Here is a 26,627-nt window from a genome sequence, read left to right as displayed (position 1 = left end):
AAACAGTAATGTGCTATAAATAAAGCGCAATATTGTATAAAAATCCATTTCTCTGCACGGTTTCATAGCTCAAATATTATTCCTTTGGTCGTCCTTGCCTCCCAGTATATCTGGATTAAATGCAATGACAAAGGCCAGAAAACATTGCCAAATACACAGGTAAGTTGCCCAGATACTTACTGCCCTATGTTTTGTAAATAAATACACTTAAAATATCCTCTGGAAAAATTCACATTTAAAGCTTTTATTTTGAAAAATAAAATACAAAAAAGTCAAAAGTGTAAATGTACCTGTTTTTTCAAACCCCAAACCCAACTTCTTTGGAAGTTTCATTAAATAATTAAAAAGAGGTTTTATTTATTTCTACACAGAGAAATAATGGACAAGTGTGGCAGATATAGGAGGTTATATCAACCAGACATCTGTCCTTAGTATACCTTCAGTTTATATTTAAAACTTGTCCAAGTTAAGTGACAAATGTTAATTAGATGCCCATGACATTGTTAGAGAACACCGCACAGCAGTGTCAGGAATGCTTTGGGTCTCTCTTCCAATGGTGAATATTGGAAGGGTTTCTATCCACTTGAATAACCACAGTGTTTAGTTTAAAACTGAACAGAATAATGTAACTAAGTAATTAGTCAATGACACATTCAATAAAAGAAGGTGCCGTCTAGACTTTAGAACTTATCGCACTCTGCATATAGGGCCTGATTCAGCGATGTATGTAATGCCTTGTATGTATGTATGTAATGCCATCGCATCTGCGATCATGTAAACAGCTGCTGTGCGAAAATACGCAAACGTTGCAGACACTGAGGAATGTATTGAGACGCCCACCTGTGACTTTGCAAATACAAGAATCTGCATAGAAAGAAGCAGCATCAGTCTCAGATCCTTTGATAATAGGACTTCTAAATAGTCCTTTGGTCGTGCAGGATAGGTGCATGTACTGATAAGACTGAGCCACTATTAACTGCGTACGGGAATACAAATGCAGGCTGTGGCACACCCCGAAAACGGTCATGACACGCTTGCGTTCTTTGCCGTCACTACCGGTTACCTCCCACAATCGATCCCTGATTGCCAATCATACCGCAAGTAAATAGTCACTGTGAGCAACTATGGTAATGTACCTTGGTGCATGCGCCATGCCACAGATTGCAGAAAAGCGCTGGGTAAACATGGTAATAGTGTACATCTCTGAATCAGGCCTATAGTGTGATGCTGCAGCTCTGAGTGCAATATATTCAGATGTAACATGTTACAGTAATCAAAGATGTATATTCCCTCAGATCACTATTGATATTAATGTGTAGCGTTATTTATACATTAGAATACTAGGTTGCAAAAACACTTTCATTTTGACGCTTTTAAGAAAATAGGTATTAACACGTGCCCATGGGTTTAAATCTACTATGTGTAAGAACATATATATGCCGTACGTGAGCTTATATTGTGGCATGAAAAGATTTACCACTGAATGTCATACACATGATTAGACTGCTGGTGAAACACTATTGTATGTGTATATATTATACATTTAATATATACTTTGCTGAAATGTAATGCAACCTATATTGTCTAACCCCCCACCCCAACAAAAATGTAACAAATCAAAACATTGATGTCACAGCATTGCAATGTTGAGAGGCCACACAGTGATAAGAATATTCTGGATGTAGAGCAATTTCAACAGTTTGCTTTTTTTTCTCATTTGTCTTTTACTGAAAAACAAATACAGCTGGTAAATACAGTACTACACCACTGCGAGAAGGTAGCTGCCTCCTGCCATAAAAGTGCCTTTACTCCTAGAGGTGAAGATGTGCTGTTGTGGAGACAGGTGCTAACCAGTACAGGCATTGCGACAGGTCAGGATGCAGCCAATAGATACACATCACAGTCTGTTAGCAGCGTCAGAATAATCATCACAGGTCCGTTACCATAGACAGAAAGGACAACACCTATGTAGACAATAGAAACTAATGTAAATATACAAATGTTAAACAGGACTGTCAGAATACATAAGTAGGATAACATTCTATCCAGTAAAGCTAAATAGGTACACGCAGGGCTTATTCGGTAACAGTGCAATGTGCACAAACACAATGTAACCCCCTCAGATTCAAGCTGTGATAGGTCTAGCACAAGTAAGAAAATGAATGTAGACAGCTGATCAGATGCTGTATTACTCAGCTGTATAGTAAACATAAAATATCTGGATTGTTTGTAACTCAGTACACAACGCGCTCTCTCAATCCTCTGCAGCAGTGAGCGGTTTGACCAACCAGTGAGAGCTTGGCTGACTGCTGTGCAGAAATGTATTGTATGGATTGGCAGCTCATACACAGGGGCAGGGAAAGTGATACAGTAACTCCTACAACTGCAAAACACCTTTGTGACCTGTATCAGATTCCATAAGAATCCGGAGATGACATGGAAATCATACACCGATCAAAGACGACTCAGAGTATAGTAACTGGCACTGCACCACCCTGCTACACTTGCTATGCTACATTTTTACGGTCTCTCCATTGATTATGTGCAACTTTACATACAGGTGCTGACAAAATATCATCATCTTTTGTAGCAATGCTCTTGACCATATTATACTTTTGCCTTAAAGCCATCCCTGTGTTGTATTTTTTTTAAAAGCTATAAAAATGCAGTCAGATTGGGTTTCAATATGAAATAAAGACTAATGGCCCCTACACACTACACGATATTTTGAACGATTTGGCCAATTCCGACACATTGGAACGACAAATCGATAAAAATGTGTAGTGTGTATGCTCTACATTGTGTGGTGCATGCTCCCGTGGGGTCTTCAGCCTCATCGCCTGATCTTTTGTACATGCAGTAAGATCAGGCAATGTGGCCGACGATCACATGCAACGCTATGCGGGGGGGCCTTGATATCAGGCGGTTGGGCACCGGATCGCCCAGTGTGTCCAATATGTCGGCGCTGGAATCGTGAGCTACATCGCTGGGTACACAATTGTTAAGTACACAATCGTTAAGCTTTACACAATAGTTTTTCCATAAAGGAATTGTTACCTTGACTGATAACGAGGTTTTGCTATTCCACTGTTTCAGTCTGTGAAAAAAGAAAAAAGAATGATCACAATTATAGGTAGATATTATTATTTGCAAATATTTGGAATTAAAAAAATATATAAATAAATAAATCATGCAGAGGGAACCGTTAGCAGAACAGTAAAACATTATGACCACAAAAGAATATTTGGAGTGAGTGAATACATTTGTGTTATATCTTTATTACCTGGTAACGGAAAAAACATTCCAGGCCAAATGTAATAGTGTGTCTGTTTTAGTAACTGCACAAACTCGCACCTCCTCGCATTTTTTAAAGGTGTGAGTTTGTGCTGCAACTCACAAATGTAATAGCCTGTGAACTTTTCAGCTCGACGCTACTACATATGTGAATTTAGGAGAGTTTAGGACTATGTAAACGGACACCTTTTAATGCGACTAGCAGAAGCCATCACAGATCAGCAAGATCTGTGACGGCTTCTGTGTTTAAAGAAAAAAAAAAAAAAAAGACGTGCAGCCCTCCCCCAAAAGCATAACTAGCCAAAGGCTTTCTAAAGTCTGTCCTGGTTCTTAAAATACAGGGGACAAAATGCGTACGGGTCCCCTGTATATTAAGAACCAGCACAGGGCTTTGCTGAGCAAGCCCTGGCTGTGGAAAAACAGGGGACAAAACCAGTAGGGATCCCCTATATCTCCATAACCAGCACCGGACTCTTTCTAGCGGGGGAAGTAATGCCACAGCCAGGGATAACCTTTCACCAGTTTCCCCGGCCAAAACTTTTACATTCACGGTGTGTGTTGTGTTTTTTACATATTTCTTTGGCTGTGGAGCTACAGGTACCAGCGGGCTCCTAATGTCCCGCATGCTAGTGCTTGTGGTTCTCCAAGTGCCAGCATGCGGGGGGAGGCTTGCTGGGATGTGTAGTACCACAGTTAAAGACAATATTTAAACACCTATTTTACACTACAGGGGGTGCTGTGGATAGCCCTGGGCTATCAGCTGAGGCCTGGGGTGCCCTGGAAAGGGGGACCCCTTTATTGGGGGGGAGGCAACTCCCCAGGGATCCCCCGGCCTGGGCTGGCTAGCGGTCAGGCTTTGGCCGGGGAAACCGGTGAAAGGTTTTCCCTGGCTGTGGCATTACCCCCCCGCTAGAAAGTGTCCGGTGCTGGTTATGGAGATACAGGTGACCCTTACTTGTTTTGTCCCGTTTTTCCACAACCAGGGCAGTCTCAGCTAAGCCCTGTGCAGGTTCTTGATATACAGGGGATCCTTACGCATTTTGTCCCCTGTATTTTTAGAACCAGGACAGGCTTTAGAAAGCCCGGGGCTGGTTATTCTTTTTTTTGGGGGGGGGGGCTGCATGTCATTTTTAAATTGTTTTGCATATGTACTCACAGAAACATGCATGTATCTCATGGATATGTGCATGTTTCGGTGTTAATTTGACCTGCTCAGGATATACTCGCTATCCTGAAGCTGCTCTATTATTTGGGGTATTTTGGTAAACATTTTAACATTGGAAGAGTTGATCGTTTTCAATGGTAAAACATGTGATTTTGAGAATGAGGAATTTAAGTAACGCTGAAAAAATGTGAGTTTGAATGAACTGACACCCTATTACATTGGAGAGTTGTGAAAAATTTTGAGTTTAGCACTAAACTCGCAATTTACCAAAACAGACACCCTATTACATTTGGCCCCCCATATCTAAACTTGTTCTACTGTTCTGTTATATGGAACTGAGCTGCGATTATAAAGGGGGGAGAATTCCACATGTAGAGGGTTGAGCAGGGAAACACGATAGCACCAAATAGCGTGTTCAGCTGATTTAAGTAAGAAATAGTGATAGATCTCTGCACAGTACATTGCTCAATCATCACGTTTATAAAGCAGCTGCACTTTCAGTTCCTTACGTAACCAAAAGCACTTATACTTATTTTGCTTTATATTGCCTATTAAAGGTATGATAAAAAAATTACACAAAAGTTGAATAATAATTGCACTAGTTTTTGCAGATCCATCATTTGCCAGGCCTCGAGCACAAAAACGTGAAGTGCATGAGTACCTTTAACGGACTTACGATTAACAGAAGTATTTGCTAAAGACGAAGTAAGAGTAAGTACACAGAGTAAGGGATGAGGATCCACTTCTGTGTGTTGCCCAAAGGCTTCTTTAACATGGTGCAGAGTGTATATGGTGAAATATAAAGTACTCTTCACACTGCTGTGTACATCTCTCTGGTTAGTGACTGGCTGGCTGATGTAGCACATGTATTGATAGACAGCATTTGATTGGAGAAGCAGAACTATGCTAAGTGTAGCATTGGAGAGGAGGGATTGGCTGATATTTTTGTCTATCACTATGAAGGACAGTACTCTCAGTGCCCATGTCATAGACACACAGTTTTGTAAGAGTACATACCGATCATCATGTAGGGTATGCGCAAAAAGAAAAACAGATACACATTTTTGGAAATTTGTGTGAATTTGAGGATTATATTGATAACCAATTGTTCCATAATCATGGCATTATTATGTAGAAAATATCATGGAAGATGCTATAAACTGTCAATATTGTGCAACCCCCATCAAAAACTCATGCAAAATATATGTTTCAAAACTAACCAATTCTAATTTATTAAGAGCAAAAATCCAATGACTTGTGTCACTAAGTTAAGATTGGTCCCTAAACGTTTTTTTTTTCTTAAAGAAAAATGTACTATGTTTAAAACTTTTTACTACACTAGATTGCAGTAAGTTTACATCTCTATTGTTAATATCTACAGTAAAGTCCTCCTTCATTTATATGTAATGGTATACATCGGAGAAAGGAATAGGTGACCTACAATGACTGCTGGCACAGAATGATCTATTCAACACTGGCAGGCTTCATTTTTGGCCTCTACAAGTCCTTTATAATTCTCAATTATCATTTATTGTTTTTACAGTATAATTTCTACATGACTGCCTACAAAAAAGTGCAATTTTAAACCATTTTAAGAATTGGTGTCCACTGCTGAACTTATGAGTCATAAACCCATCTGGTATTAGCAGATACAGAGTTTGAGTCAGACATGAACACAGGATACTGGTCCTACCCTATATCAAGACAGCTACCATAGTAACTTGTTTATACAGACCACAAGAGTCTTTACAGAAATGTGTTCACAAATAGCTGGCTGCCATAGATTATGGTTAAAGTGTTTATTTAAAATCAAGAGTTAACTAAAAAATGCAGAAAGGCAAAAGCATAATTGAAAATCTGCTGGGTGTAATCTACGGTGTATTTTTCATGCCACACAAACGAGCACTTAAATATGTCCCTCAAACACATTCAGCAGTGAGGAGATGCATAACTAAAATTATCCTCTGCCCATATTCCATGGCCCTTGATTCATAGGTTGCTGATTGCCAGCACACTCAGCAGTGCATCAGACAGAAAAGCATTAAAGTAGTAACTGTCCCTAGATATATGATAGTGAACAAAAGGTCAGGAGTTACTTTAGCTGCCACCACATATAGAATAGATTGTTCCTAAATCGAGAATGATAGAGGCACATCTCCCTCATCTCAAGATAGGAAGCTAGAAATATAGACATGCAGCCCACCAGAATTCAGCTTGTTAGGCCCACTATAACAATAAAACATGACTTTCCAAGATTTAAGTATATTACACCCCCAAAATCAATAACTGCAATAGTACATGCAGATATCATCTTGCCTCATGAGTTTTCTTCCCGAGTCTTCTTCGGCTAGAACACAAAGAAATCACATTGGCTCTTAATATTTTAATAATTGTGGAAAAATTCCAGTAAGAGACAGATATCTTCAAGATCATCTACTGATAAATGATATGGAACTGAATCAAGTGCAAATTACATAATAAAGCACGGTACAGCTTCTGCAGCATCGGATACCCTGTTATCAAGAACAGTATTTCCATTTGACATTTATGTGTGCTTTACACTTGCCTTAAAAGAGTTGCTTTGATAGTGTTTTTGTCTCCATCTCCTGCCAGGTATAGGTGTAGTGTAGTGCATGTTATGCAATATGCGGCACAGAATCCCTCAAACAGATAATTTAAATTGGTCCACTACTTTATTCTGCAAATATTACATGTAGAGGATAGCTAATTTCCCATATTGATGTCACAATTTATGCAGTATAAAGGATTTCATAGTGCATATATTGAAAATTTACCCTTAGTAGGTAAAACCTTTCTAGTGCTGGGTACGGCGACGGGGGTAGGGATTCAGGGGTTTGCCCCAGAAAGGACTGAATTATCTGTGGCATGGATTCAATAAAGTGTTGCATCTGCCTCTACCTTGTGTGGTGCCTGGAAAAGCACCCTGCTGTCTCTAGAGGTGCCGGAGTGTCTTACACCCGGCTTCTTGAGTTTGGCCTCCTCTTCAGTGATATCATGATGTTAAATGATGTTCAACCCAGGGAGCAGAAGTGCCCTGCTACAGCAAACTTCTTGTTCTCCACATCCCAAAGGTGCTCTATTGGATTAAGATCTGGTGACTGTGGAGACCTCTAAACTCATTGTCATGTTCATAGAACCAGTTGGAGATGAAATGTGCATTGCGAATTATGCTGTTGGAATTAGCCATTAGATGATAGGTAGAATGTTGTCCGCATTCTCAGGTAGGATGTGGCATTTAAAAATGTTTTACTGGTATTAAAGGTTCTTAATATTGTATATGCCAAGAAACTACTGCCAAACCATTACATCATCACCATCTTGAACATCCAACACAAGGCAGGATGGATCCTTCGCTTGATGTTGTTTACAACAAATTCGGAAATATAAATTCATCAGGCCAGGCAATGTATTTCCAATGTTAAATGGTCGAGTTAAGGCAAGTCTGTAGCCTCAGTTTCCTGATCTTTGAAAGGAGTGGACCGCAATGTGGTCTTCACAGGGGTGTTTTTAGACTTAATGGGGCTTGTACGCTGAGGCACTTGATCTCCCGTAAAAAAGACATACACACAATAATCTGGTATTTACATTCAATCCCCGGCGTCAGACGATAAGGTCCTGGTGGTTTAGTGAGGACGCGTGGGAGTGGCCGGCCCTTCACTGCAGCGGCTTCCGGTGCGTCTCCAGCGCCGGAAAGCAAGGAGTGCGGCGTGTGATTCCCTGTAAACGAGGAATTGCCTTACCGGACATCTCCGTGTGTCCGATTGCAGTCCGGGCCTCCAGCATAGCTGCTAGCTAAGCTCCGGAAAAATCACGAGAGATGTTACTGGTGTTGTGGCATCGGCGGAGGTAGATGGAGTCGCAGTGCATGCATTTTATCTGGACACCCAGCACTGCTAACCCAGTAAAATAGTAACTAAAACAAATCATAATATAATAAGCTTGGGACTGCCAGAGCAGTCCCCTGTTCTAAAGGTGCGTCTGAACTCCTGCTGAGCACCAAACAAAAAACTGAATGCCTGTGGCTAGGAGCGGGGTATATATATGGAGGAGGACCAGTGCATTCTGGGAGCTAAAGCTTTGACTGTTTGGTGCCTAGATCTCTCCAACCACATACCGTAAGGTATTTCCTGTGGACCCTGAAGAAGAAAAATGGCACAGGAGTCATATTTCTGGTGATTACACCATATTTCCAAAATATCACTTGAATAATGGAGCAGGTGGCAGCAGGATGGGCAGGAGATAACTGAAATGGGTGAAAGGTCTGTGTGGGCCACCCTGAACCCAGGAGCCCGTGTGCAATGGACATCCCGCGTCAATTAGGTAACGCAATTGTCGTTCATAGCTAATCTAATGCATGCTTAGTTGTAATGCATGTTTATTTCAGTTACTGGAATCTGAGTCAGGCAGTACTTGGTTTGATCAGTCTTTCCATGAAATTGAGCTTTTCAGGGTTAGAGCTGGGCAGAGAGCATGCAATCACATAGAACTGTTTCAGATGATCTCCTGCACCCACCACAACGGTGGTGTGTAAAATGAATGGTTGCACAGCTTTCACTTGCAGACACACAAGCCCTTGCATTAGCTGAATTAAATAATGCATTAGCATAAGATAATAAATCTGGCTTCCACTGCTGCCCGCAAATACAGCCCCTTTATGTGCAACTCAGAATCAGTCCCACTATTGCCTTCCTATTCGTATGAAGTAGTCTGTCCATTCTCCTCTGTCCTCAACAAGCCATTTCCACTCACAGAACTGTAGCTTAATGGATGTTTTGCGAATTGTCCTCTGTGAACTCCAACGCTGCTGTATGTGAATATTCCAGACCAGCATTTTCTGAGATACTCAAATCTCAGGGACTGAAGCCATAAATCATTCCACTGTCAAAGCAACTTACAGTAAGTCCCCTCTTGACCCTGGTGTTTGGTTTGAGTAAGAAGGAAACCTTTTTGACCAGATAATGACAATAAAGAATAGTCTTATCTGTACAGCACTGGCTAGGGGGGGGGAAAAAAAAAAAAAAAGAGAGGCTGTGTCTGGGCGTCAGACAGCCAGTGAGAGCTGTGAGGTGGGGAGCATCCCTCCAGCTCTCCCTGCACCTGTGCTACCGGATTATATAATAGATTTCAAACAATTCCACAGGTCTCAATGCACAAACAAAATTATGTCTAAATAATAATGTGGCAGCTCCTTCTCCTCTGATCCACGCCAGCCCCAGAACAATTCTCAGAAAATCGGTGGCGACATTGGGACCTGTGATTGAAGACAGTTAGCAACATTGGTCCAGCGATATTGTCCAGTACTGACATGTCAGATGAGCATTTGTCTACTATTTTCTTAATTGATTATCAAGCTGAGAAAAATATGGTTTTGATTCTTTGAAGAATACAAGTGATTCAAGCCTTGATGGATATATGTATTTGGCTTAATACATCAAGTTTGAATATTTTACATATTACATACACTATAAGTGCTCTCCCCCTTTGTACTGCAGAGGCTCCTGTGACACCAACTTGTAATTTTTCAGTGCCAATATGCTGTAAGTTGATAGCTTGTAATGCCACAAGGTTTCCAGGCATTTAGAGTTGGACAGAAAATAGATGCCTGGATTTTCTTCTACAGTATGTAAAGATATTTCCTGTATTATTGTATATTCCTACACTAGGTGTTTTCAAAACCTTTACATAAAATCTCTTATTTTATAAAGGGAACCTCAGTGAGAGAAGGAATATTTAAAAGAAGTTTTTCGATTGCAAATAGGCCACCAAAAGATTCTGCCTTTAGGTGTAGGAGAGCAGTGTGCTGGACAAAGTCTCCTTTTTATTTAATACCCCCAAATGTCAATAGAATAATTTGCCAATACTGGTGATATTTTATACTATATCTTATGAATAGTGCTCAAACTTATAGGAAACATTAAACATGAAATGTACTGTGCTGGAGGCAATGTAATCACAGGTTTGCTTGTACAAATGAGCCTGGGCTGAAGGGAAGGGACTGAATCCTTCACACAATTGTTTGTAAACTTGATAGAGGCATCTGAAATGCACAGCTCACGTTTTTTTAATTTGAACCATCAGACAGAATTAAAATTTAATAGCACCGATTTTCACATTATGCTATTACCTATACAGAACAAATATAAAATTGCCAAGTTATTCCTTTGACTAGGCAATGGTAACACAGTGCTCACTATACAACAAATGGAATAAAATATTCTACCTGAGGCACATCCTTCAGGAAATCCGGAAGTTGAAATTCCCCTTTATAGACCTGAAAAGTAAAAAAAAGAAAAAAATACAATTACGAAATTAAAATCTGTATGAGATAAACAATTAACTGGAGTGGAAAAATTTCCAAAACCAAAATAAAATAAAATTCCCTATAGGGCACAAATTCAATAAATATTGACAGATATAAATTGATTAAATATATATATTTATTTATTGGTTATCTTTAAAATGAAATGCTTGGTTACTGACACAAAAAATATAAACAAAAGAACAAAACAATTTTTTAAGAAAAAAACAAAAGAAATTAGTGACCCAAAAAGGATAAATAACTAAATATTAGAGGAAATAAACAATTAAAAAAACTATGAGAAACTATAAATTGGCTAAAATCATCTGACTCAGTTGACTAATATTGGTGTCTACTAGCTGTAATAGCAAATTGTACAGATGTGTCCTTACACATCTTTGCTGCAGTCCCCCTCAGGTCCTGTGAGACTTTGCTAGCACCGGGCATCTTTTTTATTTTTCAAAAATGCGTCTAAGTCTCAATGAGATGAGAAAATGATAAACCAGTAGACTGTGCGGATTAATTTGATATGCGACACTAGCATATCTGTGTTTGCCTCTGGCTTTAATGGTAAATTATAGCAGCTAATTGAACTCCCCCATATATCAATTGAGACTCCTTGGGTGTCCTGCATTCAATGTAATCGTGCAAAGAGATACTGTATGTGGGTGTGACAACTAGGCCACTCAAACAATGAATTCTTGAACATATAGGTACTAAACATAGTGTTCCCACTAGGCTGTTTCAGCAGAACGCCGCACCCTACCCAATTTGAAGTTGCTGACATGCTCCCTGCCCTTGCTGCTGCACCCCGCTGAAACAGCCGTCCCTGCCCACGGGCCTCAGTGGCCCAAGGGGGTGGGGTTTGAGTTCCGGTGAAACAATTACCGATGAGTGAATAGATGCCTTGTGCATGGCATCTCTACACACTGCGGGAAGAGCTTGGGGCAGCCAAGCATCTCCGCGAGTGCTGTGCACACCCAAAACATTGATGAAAAAAGGGGCGCTAATAGCTGCCCTGCCCACTATAGAATGAACACTATAAACGTAACACTGAAAAAAAGAAAAACATAAATTAGACAAATTAATACAGTTGCCAAACGCTTCCATGAAGTTCATAAGGGTAATCTCTCATCCATTTGGGGATGAGACTTTTACAGAAAGAGAGTGAGTGGACTTTTAGATAGGGAAGTCTTTCCCCCTCTTACTTAAATAAATATATTAATTATATTGTTTTTTTTGACTAATGACTCTTTTGAATGTTATGGACCCACAATTTATATTTTAGATTTATATGCATTTTATTATTTCTTATGTTTTCAATGAATGACATTAGTACTTTCACTTTTCTTCTTCTGAAGGTAATGGAAGATGTCTAGCAATTTTCATCTGAAGTATTTGTCAGCCGACAATAGGTTACTAGTAATACGAACCTCAAAGTTGGAGTTAGTTTTCTCTACCATCATTTCAGTTAGTTGATGAATAACTAAACTGAATAGGTTATCATTTATACATTATAGGTAATTCAGATTATAATCTCACGGTTCCCTTATTGTATTATACTTTACAAATGTATCTTTCATAAAATACATAAGGTAAATAAGCAGAATCTAGTAATTTATGTAAATAATCAATATCTAGTTTTTGACACTACATACACAAATATGCTCATAGAAATATTTCATAGTTAAATTATATTATGAACGTCAGTTAAGCAAGGTTCACAGATCATTACTAATAGCCATACAATTTGCTATTACAGATAATAGACTCCAAAATTAGTGTGAACAGAGTCACGGGATTTTAACCAATTTATAGTTTCCCAAAATTTTTATAGTTGTTTATTTCCCCTAATATTCAATTATTTGTCTTTTTTTTTTTTTTTGGGGGGGGGGGGGGGTCACTAATTTCTTTTTGGTGTTTCTTTATATTTTGCTTTGTTCTATTGTTTATATTAATTTATATTATTTTTTGTCAGTAACCAAGTGTTTCATTTTAAAGATAACCAATAATATGCATATTTTGAACCAATTAATATATCTGAAAATATTTATTGCATTTATTTGAGTGCCCTACAGGGAAAGTTGTGGCTTGCATATTATTCCAGGAGCACCTCCTGGCCATATAGCTTATATATTTGACAATATTTATCATGTTGGTCAGGAATTTATGGTCAACTTCACCCAGTGCAGTTACAACCCCTTTTTTCTCTGAGATAAACAATTAGAAACAACCTTTATGAACAATCATTGCTGCTGTGCCTATATGAGCAGTGCAAGTGCAGAGCATGTTTTTTGAGCAATGTGGATAAGGAGCTATAGATTAGTTGGATAAACAAAACATAATTGTTCAAGTTATACAGTAAGTATATTTGGACACTGACACACTGTTATTTTAGCAGGTTACCATAACATATTCAAGTTAATTATATAATGGGGTAAATTTACTCAGAATCGAGTCTGATCAAGTTTGTTTTTAAACTTGATTTGCATCGCCGAAATTTGGGTGATTTGATGCTTCTGAAACTCTCAAATTTACTAAGAATTGAGTTTTTGCTGTGATCGCATTGGGCAATGGTGAAGCAGATCGAGATTTCTCACCCGAGTTGCAAGTTTAGAGATTTTGCACCAGAGTTTGCAGTGTTTTCTCTGCTCAGCTCTCCGGAACAAGTAGCCTTCACATATCAGTGAGATATGTGAAGGCTGCTTTTGTGGTCTACCTGTAAAAAAAGGGTTAATATTAAAAAAAAAAAAAATTACTTAGGGTCCCCCCCAAAAAAGCATAACCATCCCCGGGCTCCTGAGTCATAAACGGACATAAGCGATGTATGCGTGTGGCCACATATATCGCTACCCGGCTACTGACTGACCGACCAGCCCACGTGGGAAATGTCAGTCAGTAAGAAGCTTCAGGGGTCCCCACCCGGAGATCCCCAGCTTGGGCTGAACGGCTTGGGGTGATAATGCTTTGGCCGGGGAGACCCGGTGATAGGGTCCCCTGGTTGTGGCATTACACCCCAGACGGATTTGAGTCTGGTGCTGCTTTTAAAAATAGGGGGACCCCCACACGATTTTCCCCCCCTATTTTTAAAACCAGGACTGGTCAGCAGCCCAGTGCTAGTTCCTAAAATACGGTGGAACCCTACTAATTTTTTCCTCCGTATTTTTAGGAACCAGTACAGGTTGAAGAGCCTGGGGCTGGTTATGCTTTTTTTTTATGTGTGGGGAGGGGGGGGGGGGTGTGGGGACCCTACGTCAATTTTTTTTTTTAATATTAACTCTTTAGATATCGTTTACATGCAGAAACATACACAAATCACACTGACCTGTTCCAAAGTCGCAGCTCAGGAGGTGGTCTATTTTCACCAGAGTTTATCAGTGAAAAGCGAGAAATCTAACCAGAGTTTACCTTTAGTAAGTTGAAAAAATGCCTAAACTCACCCGAGATTGCAGTCTCAACCAAACTCGAATCTTAGTAAATTTACCCCAATGAATATGGTTTAAAAGTGCAGTCTATGAGCATTAATTAGAAGATTTTCACATCCAAATTGAAGGAAGGGTTAAGAATTACAGCTGTTTAATGTGTGGGCCCCCTCTTTTTCAATGCACCAAAAGTAATTGGACAATTGACTCAGAAGCTGTTTAATTAACATATGTGCTCTATTCCTTCATTGTTTCTTTATCAATAAAGCAGGCAAAAGGTATGGAGTTGATTCAAAGTGTGGCATTTACATTTGGAAGCTGTTGCTGTGAACCCACAACATGTGGTCAAAGGAGTTCTCAATGCAAGTGAAACAGGCCATCCTTATGCTGCATAAGCAAAAAAATCCATAGCGGGAACATTAGCTCAGCAACACAAAAAGGCCTGGACACAAAAAGGCCTGGACATCCACGGAAGACAACAGTGGTCGATGATCGCAGGATTCATTTTGTGGTAAAGGAAAACCCATTTACTACATCCAGCAAAGTGTAGAACACGCTCCAGAATCTAAGCATATCATTATCCAAGTCTACAATAAAGAGAAGTCTTCACAAAAGCAAATACAAAGGGTTCACCACAAGGTGCAAACCATTCATAAGCCTCAAGAGTAGAAAGGCCAGAATAGACTTTGCCAAAAAACATCTAAATAAGCCAGCCCAGTTCTTGAACAGTATTCTTTGGAACGAAGATCAACCTGGACAGAATGCTGGGAAGAAAAAAGTATGATGTAGGCATTGGAATGACTCATGATCCAAAGCATATTGTATTATCTGTAAAACAAGGCAGAGGTAGTGGGGTGGCATGGGCATACATGGCTCCCCAACAGCACTGGGTCACTAGTATTTATTGATGATCATAGAAGACCGAAGCAGCTAGATGGATTCTGAAGATTATAGGGATATTCTGTCCGCTCAGTTTCAGCCAAAATTAGCAAAGTTGATTGGACAGCGCTTCACTGTACAGGTGGAAAATGACCCAAAACATACTGCAAAAGTAACCCAGAAGTCTTTTAATGCAGAGTGGAATATTCTGCAATGGCTGAGTCAATCACCTGATCTCAAACCGATTGAGCATGCATTTCACTTGCTGAAGGCATAAATAAAGTCAGAAAGACCCATGTACAAACAACTGAAACAGCTGCAGTTTTGGCTTTGCAAAGCAAGAGTAAATCCAGAATTTGGTGTTGTCCATGAGTTCCAGACTTCAGGCAGTCATTGTTAGCAAAGGATTCTCAAAAAAGTATTATAAATGAGCCCCTGAAAATAGATGACTGCGTATAAAAATGGTTGCAATTCCTAAATGTTTCAAACCATATTTTTGTTCAATCGCTTGAATTAAAGCTGAAAGTCTCATTTCAATTGCATCTAGTGTTTAGTTCAAATCAATTGTGGTGGTGTAAAAAGCCAAAATAACAAAAATTGTGTCACTGTCGAAATATGTATGGACCTAACTGTATGTAGTTTACAGAGGAATGGTGCTTACCTATATTCAAGAGAACATCCATGCAGTTCTCTGCATGATTGTTTTTTTAGAGAATCACAGCCAAAATAAAGTTTATATAATTTACAAAAAGGAGTCCTGCGATTAACACAAAAAAGGTGAAGATGACATAGGCCTAACTTAGAAGCAAACAAAAGATTAAAAACTGTAGTCTTCAACATTATTTCTGTAGGACTAAAATCTCCACACGGTCAGCCATAAATCATAAGTCATAAAATTGTATTTCTATTTACCTCACAAAATGAAGCATTTTTTTTCTTTTACATATTTATAGAGACATTGGGGCTGAGAGTATAGTTGGTGTACACACCCACATGGCACTGACCACACCCTCACAGCAGTGGTCACGCCTCCTCTGCTTCTCATAATAGGCCCTTGGTCATTTTCAGCTCCAGGCCCATGTTGCCCTCAATCCGGCTCTGTGCAGATCTGTCTCTGCGATGTCGCTCGCAGTGCCGCAGAAACGGCAGCATGATTGACATGCCGCTGGCATTTGGGGGTGGCGTCGGGGAGCATTCCAGAAAAAGGAGGCATTCGGTCACTAGTGTTTATTAATGATTACAGAAGACCAAAGCAGCCAGATGAATTCTGAAGTGTATAGGGATGTTGCTATATAGTCCATCTCTGAGCCAGGCCCAATATTGCTTGAAATAGGTCACCACTTATGCAGCTGCCATAAATGGCTGGTTATAACTCATGTTATATAATTTTTTGACAGCTGGGGAAAGATGTAGTAAATTGCATCTCTTCAGACCGTTAAGAGTGTGTAACATGTATCTTGTCCAAAATTGGGACCATTGCAACATTTTGCTAACAAAAAATATGCAATATACTGTATGTGGTAGAATTTCTTACATTAAAACTACATTACTACCAAATATGTTGACAACTATAAAATGGCTGAAAGGCGGAGTGGGTTGACAGGGTGGCAGAATGATGGAGCCAGACAAACCACAATGCTTCAGGAGAACAGCCCTATGGAGCACCTGCCTAGGAGGGGGAAGGACTAGGCTTGAAATGGGAAGTAATGCAGCTTTAAAAGACAGTTGCTAAATTTACAAATCAGCCTTTATTTTTCTAAACTTCTGCTGGGCATACACTATACAATTATCTGTCAGATATCTGTCCAATCTGGCGGTTGGAATGAATATCTGGTAGTGTATGGGATCAAATGATAATTGACCATTTGCTCATGAACACTGGAAACCAGTCAAAAATGTTTGTGCAGACAAATGAGTTAAATCAAACATATTTAACCAATTTGAACAAGCGTTTTTGTGTGTTAGGGACCAGATGGTGGAATCTCATTTGCTCCCATACATTACCAGGTTTTCATTCCAACCAGCCAGATTGGACAGATATCTGACAGATAATTGTACAGTGTATGCCCAGCATAAGGAGTGTATTCTTTGCACAGGGATTTCTCAGCCTTGCTGTGCAAAACTTTTTTTTTACTTTTTAAGTATTTATCTTACAAATCAATTTGCAGCTAAGGATATCTTTACACTTTGTTTTGAGACACTAAGGGCTGTATTCAATTAGCCGCGATAACTCGGAGACTTTTCGCAGCCGTACTTTTCGCTGTCATCGTGGTTTTACCTGCGGAAAGTATCATGGGCGTCCCCGCTATTCGCCGTATTCAATTCCAAAGGACGCAAAAACGCGGCCCGGCTAAACGCAAACATGTAAAAAGTGCTGTCAGTTTTGGGGATATCAGCCTGACCCCTCCTTCCAAAAGATGCACTAACATTGGGGATCACTACAGATGTCCCCGATTAGCCCCCTTGCAGCTATTTGGGGTACTTAAGTGCTGTCAATTGCCTCTATATAGCATCTTTGCACAAGTGGTGAAGAATAGCATTTAGAAGTTTTTTTTGGAGAAAATAACTAGTCCCATCAAATTTGGGGTATATGAAAATGGGTGCAAGCATGGTTAAAAATCACAAAAGTTTTAAAAAAAACTTAAAAAAAATGCACCTTCAGCAAGCACCTGCAATAAAAAACAACAACACAGCCATGCTTGCAGACCCCCCCCCCCCCAAAGTCTATTTCGCGAGTTTTTAAGTTTGTACCCAAACTTAGAACTTTTTCACCCCTTTTTTCAAAGTAAATTTTTGGGGTGTTCCTTTAAATATTTTAGGATTTTTATTTTACACAGTTTACCTTTGGGGACCTGTCCTAAGGGTGCAGGGTGGTTCCCCATGCCAAAACCCCAATTCTGCACTTTTTTCCGACAGCTATTCATATGCAAATCTTTATCGCCTATTGCATTGCGTTTTTGAACCGGCGAAAAGTTGCCGCAATTGAATACGGGGATAGGTTTTCAATGGCGAAATGACGTCACCGCCAAAACTTTTTTGCAAAAAAACGGCTTTTCACCGCTAATCGAATATGGCCCATAATCTTATTAAGTTGCTTCTCATGAGATCTACAATCATGATACCCTAAGAGCAGTATTTTCCTACTCAAGTCCTCAGTGACCCCATCAGTGCATGTTTTACACATCTCCTAGTTCAGTGATGGTGAACCTTTTAGAGACCGAGTGCCCAAACTGTAATCTAATACCCACTTGTTTATCGCAAAGTGCCAACACAGCAATTTACAACAAAAAGGGAGAAAAAAAAACAAGCGCCATACAGAAGTATACCTTAACAGACAAATAAGCAAATATCCAGTTGCGTACATAGCTGCCCACCACCTGGGAGTAATGCCACCACTCCCAAACAGCACAAAAAGTGCCGGAAAGCGAAGAAAATAGGTGGAAAGGCACTGTATACAGAAAATGACATTGATGATCATAAACATTTTAAAAATATTGTATTAAATGTGGGTAAGTATACTACAGATATAAAAGAGGTAACAATTGCACAAAACAAGTAATAGACAATCTGTAAAGGCTATAATCTAAATCATGAGTAATGTGTACTGAATGTCCACAAGTCGTGCAGGTGGGTAGAGATACAAAGTTGTATCAGTATCAACTCGATGAGAAAATGTCTCACTCCAGAGAATACTGGTGATAAATAGTATCCAGGATAAAACGTCAATCACAGGTTAATGTTTGATTGAAACCACTATATAGCGGTGTAGATTGATTCCCATAAGATGGAGCTCCAATGAATGGCAAATGAGTGATATATCACCAACCATATCTCAGGTATGTAGCTATCAACAGGTCCGTTCCGGCAGCGCAGTGGGATCGCTGCTCCTGCTAGCCAGGTCACCTGTGTGGCTGTCTGCCTCCCAGCTGCAGTGTTTCCCTCTCCAGAGTCGTGGTGCAGAGTCAGACTGAATGAACAGAGAGAGCCGTGGCTGGGATGTGCCGTGGAGTATATTGCAGAACCCATAGTAATGGGAGCCGAACTGGAGCAGATGAAGTCCAAAAGTAACAGGACTAATCCAGATAGTGTGATGCAATATAGTAAGGTTTCAGGGTAGTGGACACTATTTCTGTAAGTCCTACACGGCAATTTAACCTGAACACTGAGGTTTTCGTTTAGAAAAAACAACTCATACATTAACATCTTTTGTCATAAAGAAAAACACAATAACAGAGTTTTCAATGATACAAACAACTTTTGTCCCCAAATCATATAATGCCCCATAGTTGTGCCCCCAGTTCATGTTCTGCAATATAGTTATATATTATTATTATTCCCTGTGTAGAGTGCTGGCTGCATGTCTTTAGGTGCATGGAGGGGAGCAGCCCGGGCCGCGCTGTGGAGACGGCGTGTGCCCACAGAGAGGGCACTGAGTGCCCCCTCTGGCACGCGTGCCATAGGTACGCCACCACTGTCCTAGTTGGTACACATGGAATGTGTCATCATTGTCAGAATGTCGACAAGTGACATTAGGGTTAGGCTGTGGGCGGGATGGTTAGGCACTACAGGCAGGGTTACGAGTAGGTATTAGAATTAGGGAAGAATTTCTCACCCAACCACCAGAGAATAGAAGGTCTGACCCGGAAGTCACACTCACATGACCACCAGGTCTCAGAAGACACCGCTGGAGCTGCTGCAACCGTCTGAGCAGTTAAGTCACAGCTGGGCACTTGAGGATATTTGTTGGTGGACCCTGATGACTGGAGTTGAGAGATACTGCTCTAGAGAAAGTTTTTATTTTTCTTGTATTCAGATGTGCCCAAAATCAAGATTTACATCAACAAAATGCCAACGTCCTATTTCCTGTAATGGTTACAGTCAAATCTAGCTGTGCAAGTAATTCTGGAAAATATGAAATGCTATAATAGGCTATTATGTATAAAAAAATTAAATCACAATATACATCCGCAAAACGTGCAATTCTACATCAGCCCCTAAATGAACATGAGGAACTACAGCAAAATGATAACATGGCCATTCTTTCAGCAGTTTCTAGGAATGCCAGAGAAACAATATAGCCATTCATCAGCAGAAGAACCCATCTCTGTTTTCAAGCACCGGATAACGGTAATCAAGGTATTGTTTTACTCAAAATATTGCCAAAATATACAGGTTGTTTCATAAACATTATGGTTAATTGTTATATTTATTCTATGATTTCCAGTCACACTTAAGGGGCTCATCCACTAGGCGATATTAATGAGCAATTGCACGATTACAACATCATAATCGTGCAATCGCTCATTAAATAGTGCACTAAAATGTCGGAAACGACCAGCGGGTGCGCATATCGCTGGTCGTTTCCAACATCAATCATTGCCCGAACATACTGGTCAATCTGCCGATAATGACAGATTGACCATGTTCGGGGATAATGGTGGGTGCCTACACTAATCGTTCAGTGTAGGCACTGCAGGTGATGGGGAACGACGGTACGATTACGATGTCATAATCGTACTGTCTCCCTAGTCAGCATGTGGATGTGCGCGTTTACTGTATGTACTTTGTTTTGAAAATACTTAGAAACTTTTAATATTTCATAGCAAGACTTTAAATTTCTTCCCCCTGATTTATTAAACAACTTTGTGTTGGGGGCGTCTCAATAGTATTTGCTTAATATTGTTTATGATATACTGGGTTCTTTCTTAAAATTCTATTTTCTGAAAAACATTCTTATGATCAAAGGGGATGTCGTATTTGGTGAAATTTTCCCTGGGCACACATGGTTTAGGCTATGGTATAATGTGTGGGATAACATTTATATGACTTAAAGCAGCAGATTCAAACTTGGATGCCTCGAGACATGCTGCCTGCGTGCAGGTGATCATTGTTCCCTGGCAGCTGTCATTGAAGTATACAAGGGACCTGGGTGGTGCACTGTGGGGAAAATAGAACTGGGAAATTGCATGAGATGCCAAATTATTTATCTGGAGAGTAGGATGTAATCATTTCTGGAAGCTCATTACGGTCACAAAACTGGGACTTCGTCATATTTAACCTGTCAAGCAGCGCTTTATCAAAGTGAGCCATTCTTCCAACTTCCAAAGCGCTGTCTTTGTACTCCTAAGGGTCACTTGTGCAGCTATGTTGACTCTGATCAGGTGTGCGCTTTTTATCCGGTCTCTACCTGCCTGTTGCGCTCACATGACTGCCTCCTCCAATCCCTTGCAAGAGAACCCTATTTAAGGCTGCACCTGCCAATAGCACATTGCTGGAACAATGTGGTTCATTACATCTCTGTGTGCTCACTCACCAGTGTGTTTGTGCTACCTCCGATCTGCTGCCTGAACCTGTGCTGCTGTCTGATGGATATCTGCAAGCTGCTGCTTCATCTACTCTGCAGTCCTGCGCTGTTGACAGACTCCAGTCTGCACCTTTAACAGCCTGTGTTCAAGCTGCTGCTCTCCAATCCCATTCTGGTTCTGTTACTGCTATCACCAGTCCCAGCTCGGTCCAACAGTCCAGTACCATTCTGGTTCTGTTGCTGCTATCACTGATCCCAGTCTGGATCAATCATATGGTTCCACTCCGGTTCAGTTGCTGTTACTTCCAGTTCCAGTCCGGTACAAGCCCCCGGTTATGTTGCAGCTACCTCCGGTTCTACTGCTGTTATTTCTGGTACCAATCAGGTTCCGGCCCAAGCCTGTTAAAAAAAAATTTCCAGCCTGTGCAGTAGTCTGAAGTCTCCAGGGTGTATCAGACAATCGGAGTGCGTTAAGTGCCATGTCTTCAGCCTACAGTGATCCTAATGTCAAGCAAGTCCTCTACATAATCTCCTGCTTATTGCGGGTTCAAGTGGACTTTGCCAGTATTGCACTTGAGATTACATTGCTGCTCAGCAATTGTATTGCTCATTCTCATGATCACAGCTCCTTATCTACCTTTGGAACTACTCACCATACCATCGGTACCACTACCGATGGTATGGTGAGTCTCTGCATCAGTGTTCACTCCGGTTGCTGGGGACTGGATCTAGATTCCTCTTTGAAGGTGTAGTCTCCAGTCAAGCAGCTCTGGTAATCTTGACAAATGCTCCCATGAGAGCTGAAACGCGTTGATCATATTGCAGTGTGCTGTTCTTACACTTTCCGGAGGTATGTCCTTGTTTATTTTGCATTCTTGTCTCTGTTTGAAAAAATTGGTATAATTTGCGATTTTGTGTATATAATCTATACTATATTTTTCTGGACTGCCTCCTGGATGATTATTTCCTTTTAATTTTTTGTATTTTGATGTTCATTTCTATCAGCACTGGGACTGACTTTTTAATAACAATTTTAGATGTTTTTGTAACAATAAATGTGTGTTTTTTTGGATTTATCTTCTGGATTGGAGTGAGATTAATTAGAGATACACACAGGATTTTTTTGGTGTTTGTGAGGGAATACAATTAAAGATACCTTGATGTGCAGAATCTGCTATAACTAAACCGTAAGTTTGGTATGCATATTGACACCTCCCTAGGGTTTTAAAGATACCTTGATGTGAATGCAACTGTTTACCTTACTGTGAGTGAATGGTACGCAGTACCCTGTGTATTTCTTGAGACACGCGGTGAGGGATGGTCTTCCATTGTAAAGAAACCTTTATGAGATTATCATGGTGCACTCTCCTGTGAGAAGGGTTAGCCTTGTGTGCATATACCAAAGGATGTTTTCAAGATAGTGATCCAACATTGTGTTGTTCTTTTTATTCTTCCACATCTTCCAAATGAATCATGCTGAACAACGACTAAAGGGGCCTATCCATTAGCAGATGTTTTTCTGAAAGATGAAGACAAAAGATATCTATTGAAAATTCCGGTGGCTATGCTGAAAGACATCAGTCATGTACATGACAGATTTTGGCAAAAGACGAACGATGAACGATATCACATGACATCATTCAGGGAGTGGATTTTTTTCTCTGCAGCGCTCTGTAGCTGCTGCTAATATCTTTCGTCGTTTACCGCATATAACTGCCAGATATTTCTAATATCTGGCAGCGATATGCGATAATTGACCAACATGTTGGAGAGATGAAAATTTAAATTTATCGGCCACGGGAGTGCGCATCTGTCATCGTTCAGGGCCTATCCATAGCAGTTAAATTGAACAACTGAACAATTTATCTGCTAATGGATAGGCCCCTTAAGAGTCCGATTCAGGAACACGAAAGACATATATGAGGACTCACACCCACTTCAAGGGACGTGATATAAGTATTTATATGCTTCACATCGCCTGTGTCTCCTGTTTCAACCTTTTTGTTTGATAGCTCTGGTAATCTGTTTGAAGCATCGATAGCAGATTCCAGACGAGCTACCGATTACCTGTATTACTCACTGCTCTGTCCTCTGAGTTCTCAAACACTGGTTACGGACCCTTATTCCTGTATTCAGGGTAAGGGGTTGAGTACCACTCAACTGGTTCTAGGGGCAGACTTGGGAGCCTTCCTGGTTTCACGAACCTCTCTGAGGGCACCAGGCATTTGCCACATGAGTAACACCCATGAGTAGACTACCGATATAATCATCACAATTCCATTATGACTCATCAGCCCAGTCGAAGGGTCCTGACTCGCATCTGTAAACCCTAAATGTGACAATTACTCTCTAGTGGATGTGAATGATAAACAGAAGGAGGAAGTAAAGCAAGAGAGAGAAAAGTTGGAAGATTGCCTCCACCACAGATCCGGGGTATTCCAGACCTAAAAAATGAATATGTATGGGTGCTAGCCTATAAAGATGGTAGTTGAGACTCAAAAAATCATCAACTATGTATAATGTTTGATATCCAAAATGACTGACAGCAGCCCTTATATAGATGGGAAAATTGCTGGATTCCCATAAATCAAAGAACATACAGACAAAGAATATATAGGCACTGGTCAGTATAGAAAAGATTTAATAACTATATATGAAAGAGATAATATAAAGAAAAAATACTCTAAAAATTAAATAAAAAACATATTATAACAATAAATTAAAAACATGGATCGAATCTCAAGTAATATATATATTCTATCACTTGGGACTGTATTATTGACTGGTGCTTGTTTAAGAGAAAAAAAGTGTCAAACCCATAAACTGATTTACTATATGAAAATAACCACCACTGGTCTAGATGATTAGTGTCAAAGATGATATCTGGTTAGTAAATTCAATTATATTGCCCATCTCAAGGGCTGTTTATACGAAGATGAAAGAAAGAAAAACAAGACGGTGTCAGAACATTGTATTTAAAGGTATTTAAGAAAACCACAAATTGATAATTCGATAGTTGATACAGTGTTTAGAAAATTATTACTCCAAATATTTCAGCATTTGGTTAAAACTTCACAGTATTCAGAAAAATTAATAATTCATCAGACACACATCCTGCTAAAAAACAATATAAAACAGATAAAATTATTATTACAATTATGGCATTTTGATTAAATCTTTATATAGTCCAGAAAAAATAATAAATGTTGAACAAAAAAAAAAGGAAAAAAAAAAAAAAAGGGGGATTTAAACCACAGAGAATGGATGTCACAATTGTTGCGTTTTGATTTAATTATTGTAATATTGTCCAGAAAAAATAGATAAATAATGAGCTCACTGGAACCTCATAGGTCTCCCATCCATTCATCAACCACCTTTATGCATGCTTAGCTATTTTGCTCTAACTCTGCCCCTGCATATATGCTACTGCAAGAGGTTTCTTAGATGGTTCTATTTCTCTGCATACAAGGGAAGTACATCTGATCCAATATAGATATTGATGATTCAAGTGTTTAGTTTATGTACATAGTTGTTAAAACTCCATATCACACAAAAAGAGTTTTATGCCCCGTTATTCTGGGGATATCAATTGATGGAGAGTAGTGTTCTCAGGAATAGAGCAAAATAAAAAAGACATGCATGTAAAAAATAGGTTATATAACCTGTATCTTTTTGATTACTTTAAATATTCCAGACCTACTTTGTATTCTTTGAGTGCTGCTACAAGAGATACCAGAGGCTATCTTCAATGATGCCACACATTGGTTGCCTAAATACAAAAACTACTTATTCAGCATCCCCATGAGTAACTGTAGGGAGATATTCATAAGTTTTTGGATCACCATTTAAAGATTTTGATAGTTTCTGATCGGTCATAGTTTATATACACAGGCACAAAGAATTGTCACCAATTACTGAAATGGAAAAATATCATTGCATACCATTAAGCATTCCCAGTTCGCATGCTCATGAATTATTAAAAAAAAGTGGCATCTTAGAAAATCTATTTGTGTCCCCAGTGACCATATCAACAAATACTGTATCGCACACATCTCATATGAACTTCATCAACAACTGTATAAATTTGATTCTAAAATATAACTTCTGATTTAAAGATAATTATATACAACTAGCTAAATTTGATTACAATGTATTGGATTGGCTTATTCTTCATTTAGCTCTAAATCCAGGCTAGAAATTCAGTTACTTATACTGTTCATTCTAAGATTACTGATCATAATGGGCAATACTTGATTCTAGAGATCACACTTAATGCTCGGCATGTCAACCTGTTTCTTGTATGCCCCGAATCACTAGGACAGATTAATCTTAATGACTGTAGTTAACCGCTCATACACTTTTCTAGACAATAATGTTATAATAAGGGGGTTCTTTAATGCGGTGGCCTTGCCTGAACTGGATCGCAGTGGTGTCTTCTCCAGACGTACTAGTTCCTCCCAACTGGGTATAGCATATGTTTTTGACCAGCTGCACCTCATGGACCTTTGGAGGGCTAGGAATCCTAACTCTCGCACATATACTTGTTTATCGGCAGTCCTTGAGTCTATGTCCCTCTTAGACTATCTCCTAGTTTCCTCAACACTAATCCCATCAATTGATAATATAGATATATAACCTGCTGTTCTTTCAGACCATGCTATGGCCTGGCTTGCTATTGAAAACGCTGTCAAACGAGGGCCCCATCTATATGGCGGTACCCCACGTACCTTACTACCTCTAAAAAAATTCCATTCCTCCTTGCTTACTGCATGGAAGGAATATAATATATTTATTATATATCTCTGCTCTCACCATAATAACTAACAATAATAATAATAAACAGTGGGGTTTTGGTTCAAGTCCCTACCTCCAATTACTACTTTACAGGCAGACTCAATGACAGCCCCTATACTGAAGAGGAGGTAAGGTGGGTGATTATTCCCTTGAAGCCGGCCTAAGCTCCAGGAGCAGGTGGTCTCAGTGGAGAATTCTACAAAATTCTTACGCAGAAAAGCACATATTCTAACCAAATTTTGTAATACTGCTAGCTGTTGCCCGTGGCTTCACCCATGATAAAATCACTTCTGCCAACAGCACTATAAAACACTGGTGACAGCAGTGCCTTCACCCACTACTCTAACAATGTCAGTGTGTGCCCTATGCACAGACTGCTATGTAGCCTATCCTACTCAAGTGAACGCGGACCCAAAGCACCTCCCTCCCACCCCTTACCGTCCGCAGGCA

General features: G+C 39.8%; 1 protein-coding gene across 4 annotated transcripts in view; it reads right to left on the bottom strand.

Moving 5' to 3' along the window:
* Nucleotides 1-228: 228 nt before the first annotated feature.
* TPST1 (tyrosylprotein sulfotransferase 1) overlaps nucleotides 229-26,627 on the bottom strand; it is a 158,497-nt gene continuing 132,098 nt past the window's right edge. Inside the window, exons 4-7 of one of the 4 annotated variants that reach the window (XM_088445946.1) lie at nucleotides 10,701-10,751; nucleotides 6,776-6,806; nucleotides 3,058-3,097; nucleotides 229-1,964 (exon numbers count right to left, since the gene is read on the bottom strand). In XM_088445946.1, the coding sequence (XP_088302072.1) occupies nucleotides 6,777-6,806; nucleotides 10,701-10,751 (81 nt within the window). In that variant the 3' untranslated portion in view covers nucleotides 229-1,964; nucleotides 3,058-3,097; nucleotide 6,776. Of the gene's footprint in view, nucleotides 1,965-3,057; nucleotides 3,098-6,775; nucleotides 6,807-10,700; nucleotides 10,752-22,641; nucleotides 22,903-26,627 lie in introns of those variants that run through there. The other 3 variants (XM_088445947.1, XR_015869702.1, XM_088445950.1) reach the window with 3 other exon arrangements.

The sequence above is a fragment of the Taudactylus pleione genome, unplaced genomic scaffold (assembly GCF_031769625.1).
Source record: "Taudactylus pleione unplaced genomic scaffold, aTauple2 ptg000391l, whole genome shotgun sequence".
In the NCBI taxonomy this organism is placed as follows: Eukaryota; Metazoa; Chordata; class Amphibia; order Anura; family Myobatrachidae; genus Taudactylus; species Taudactylus pleione.
The sequence above is the reverse complement of the archived record's forward strand: the minus strand, read 5'-3'. Positions and strand labels throughout refer to the sequence as shown.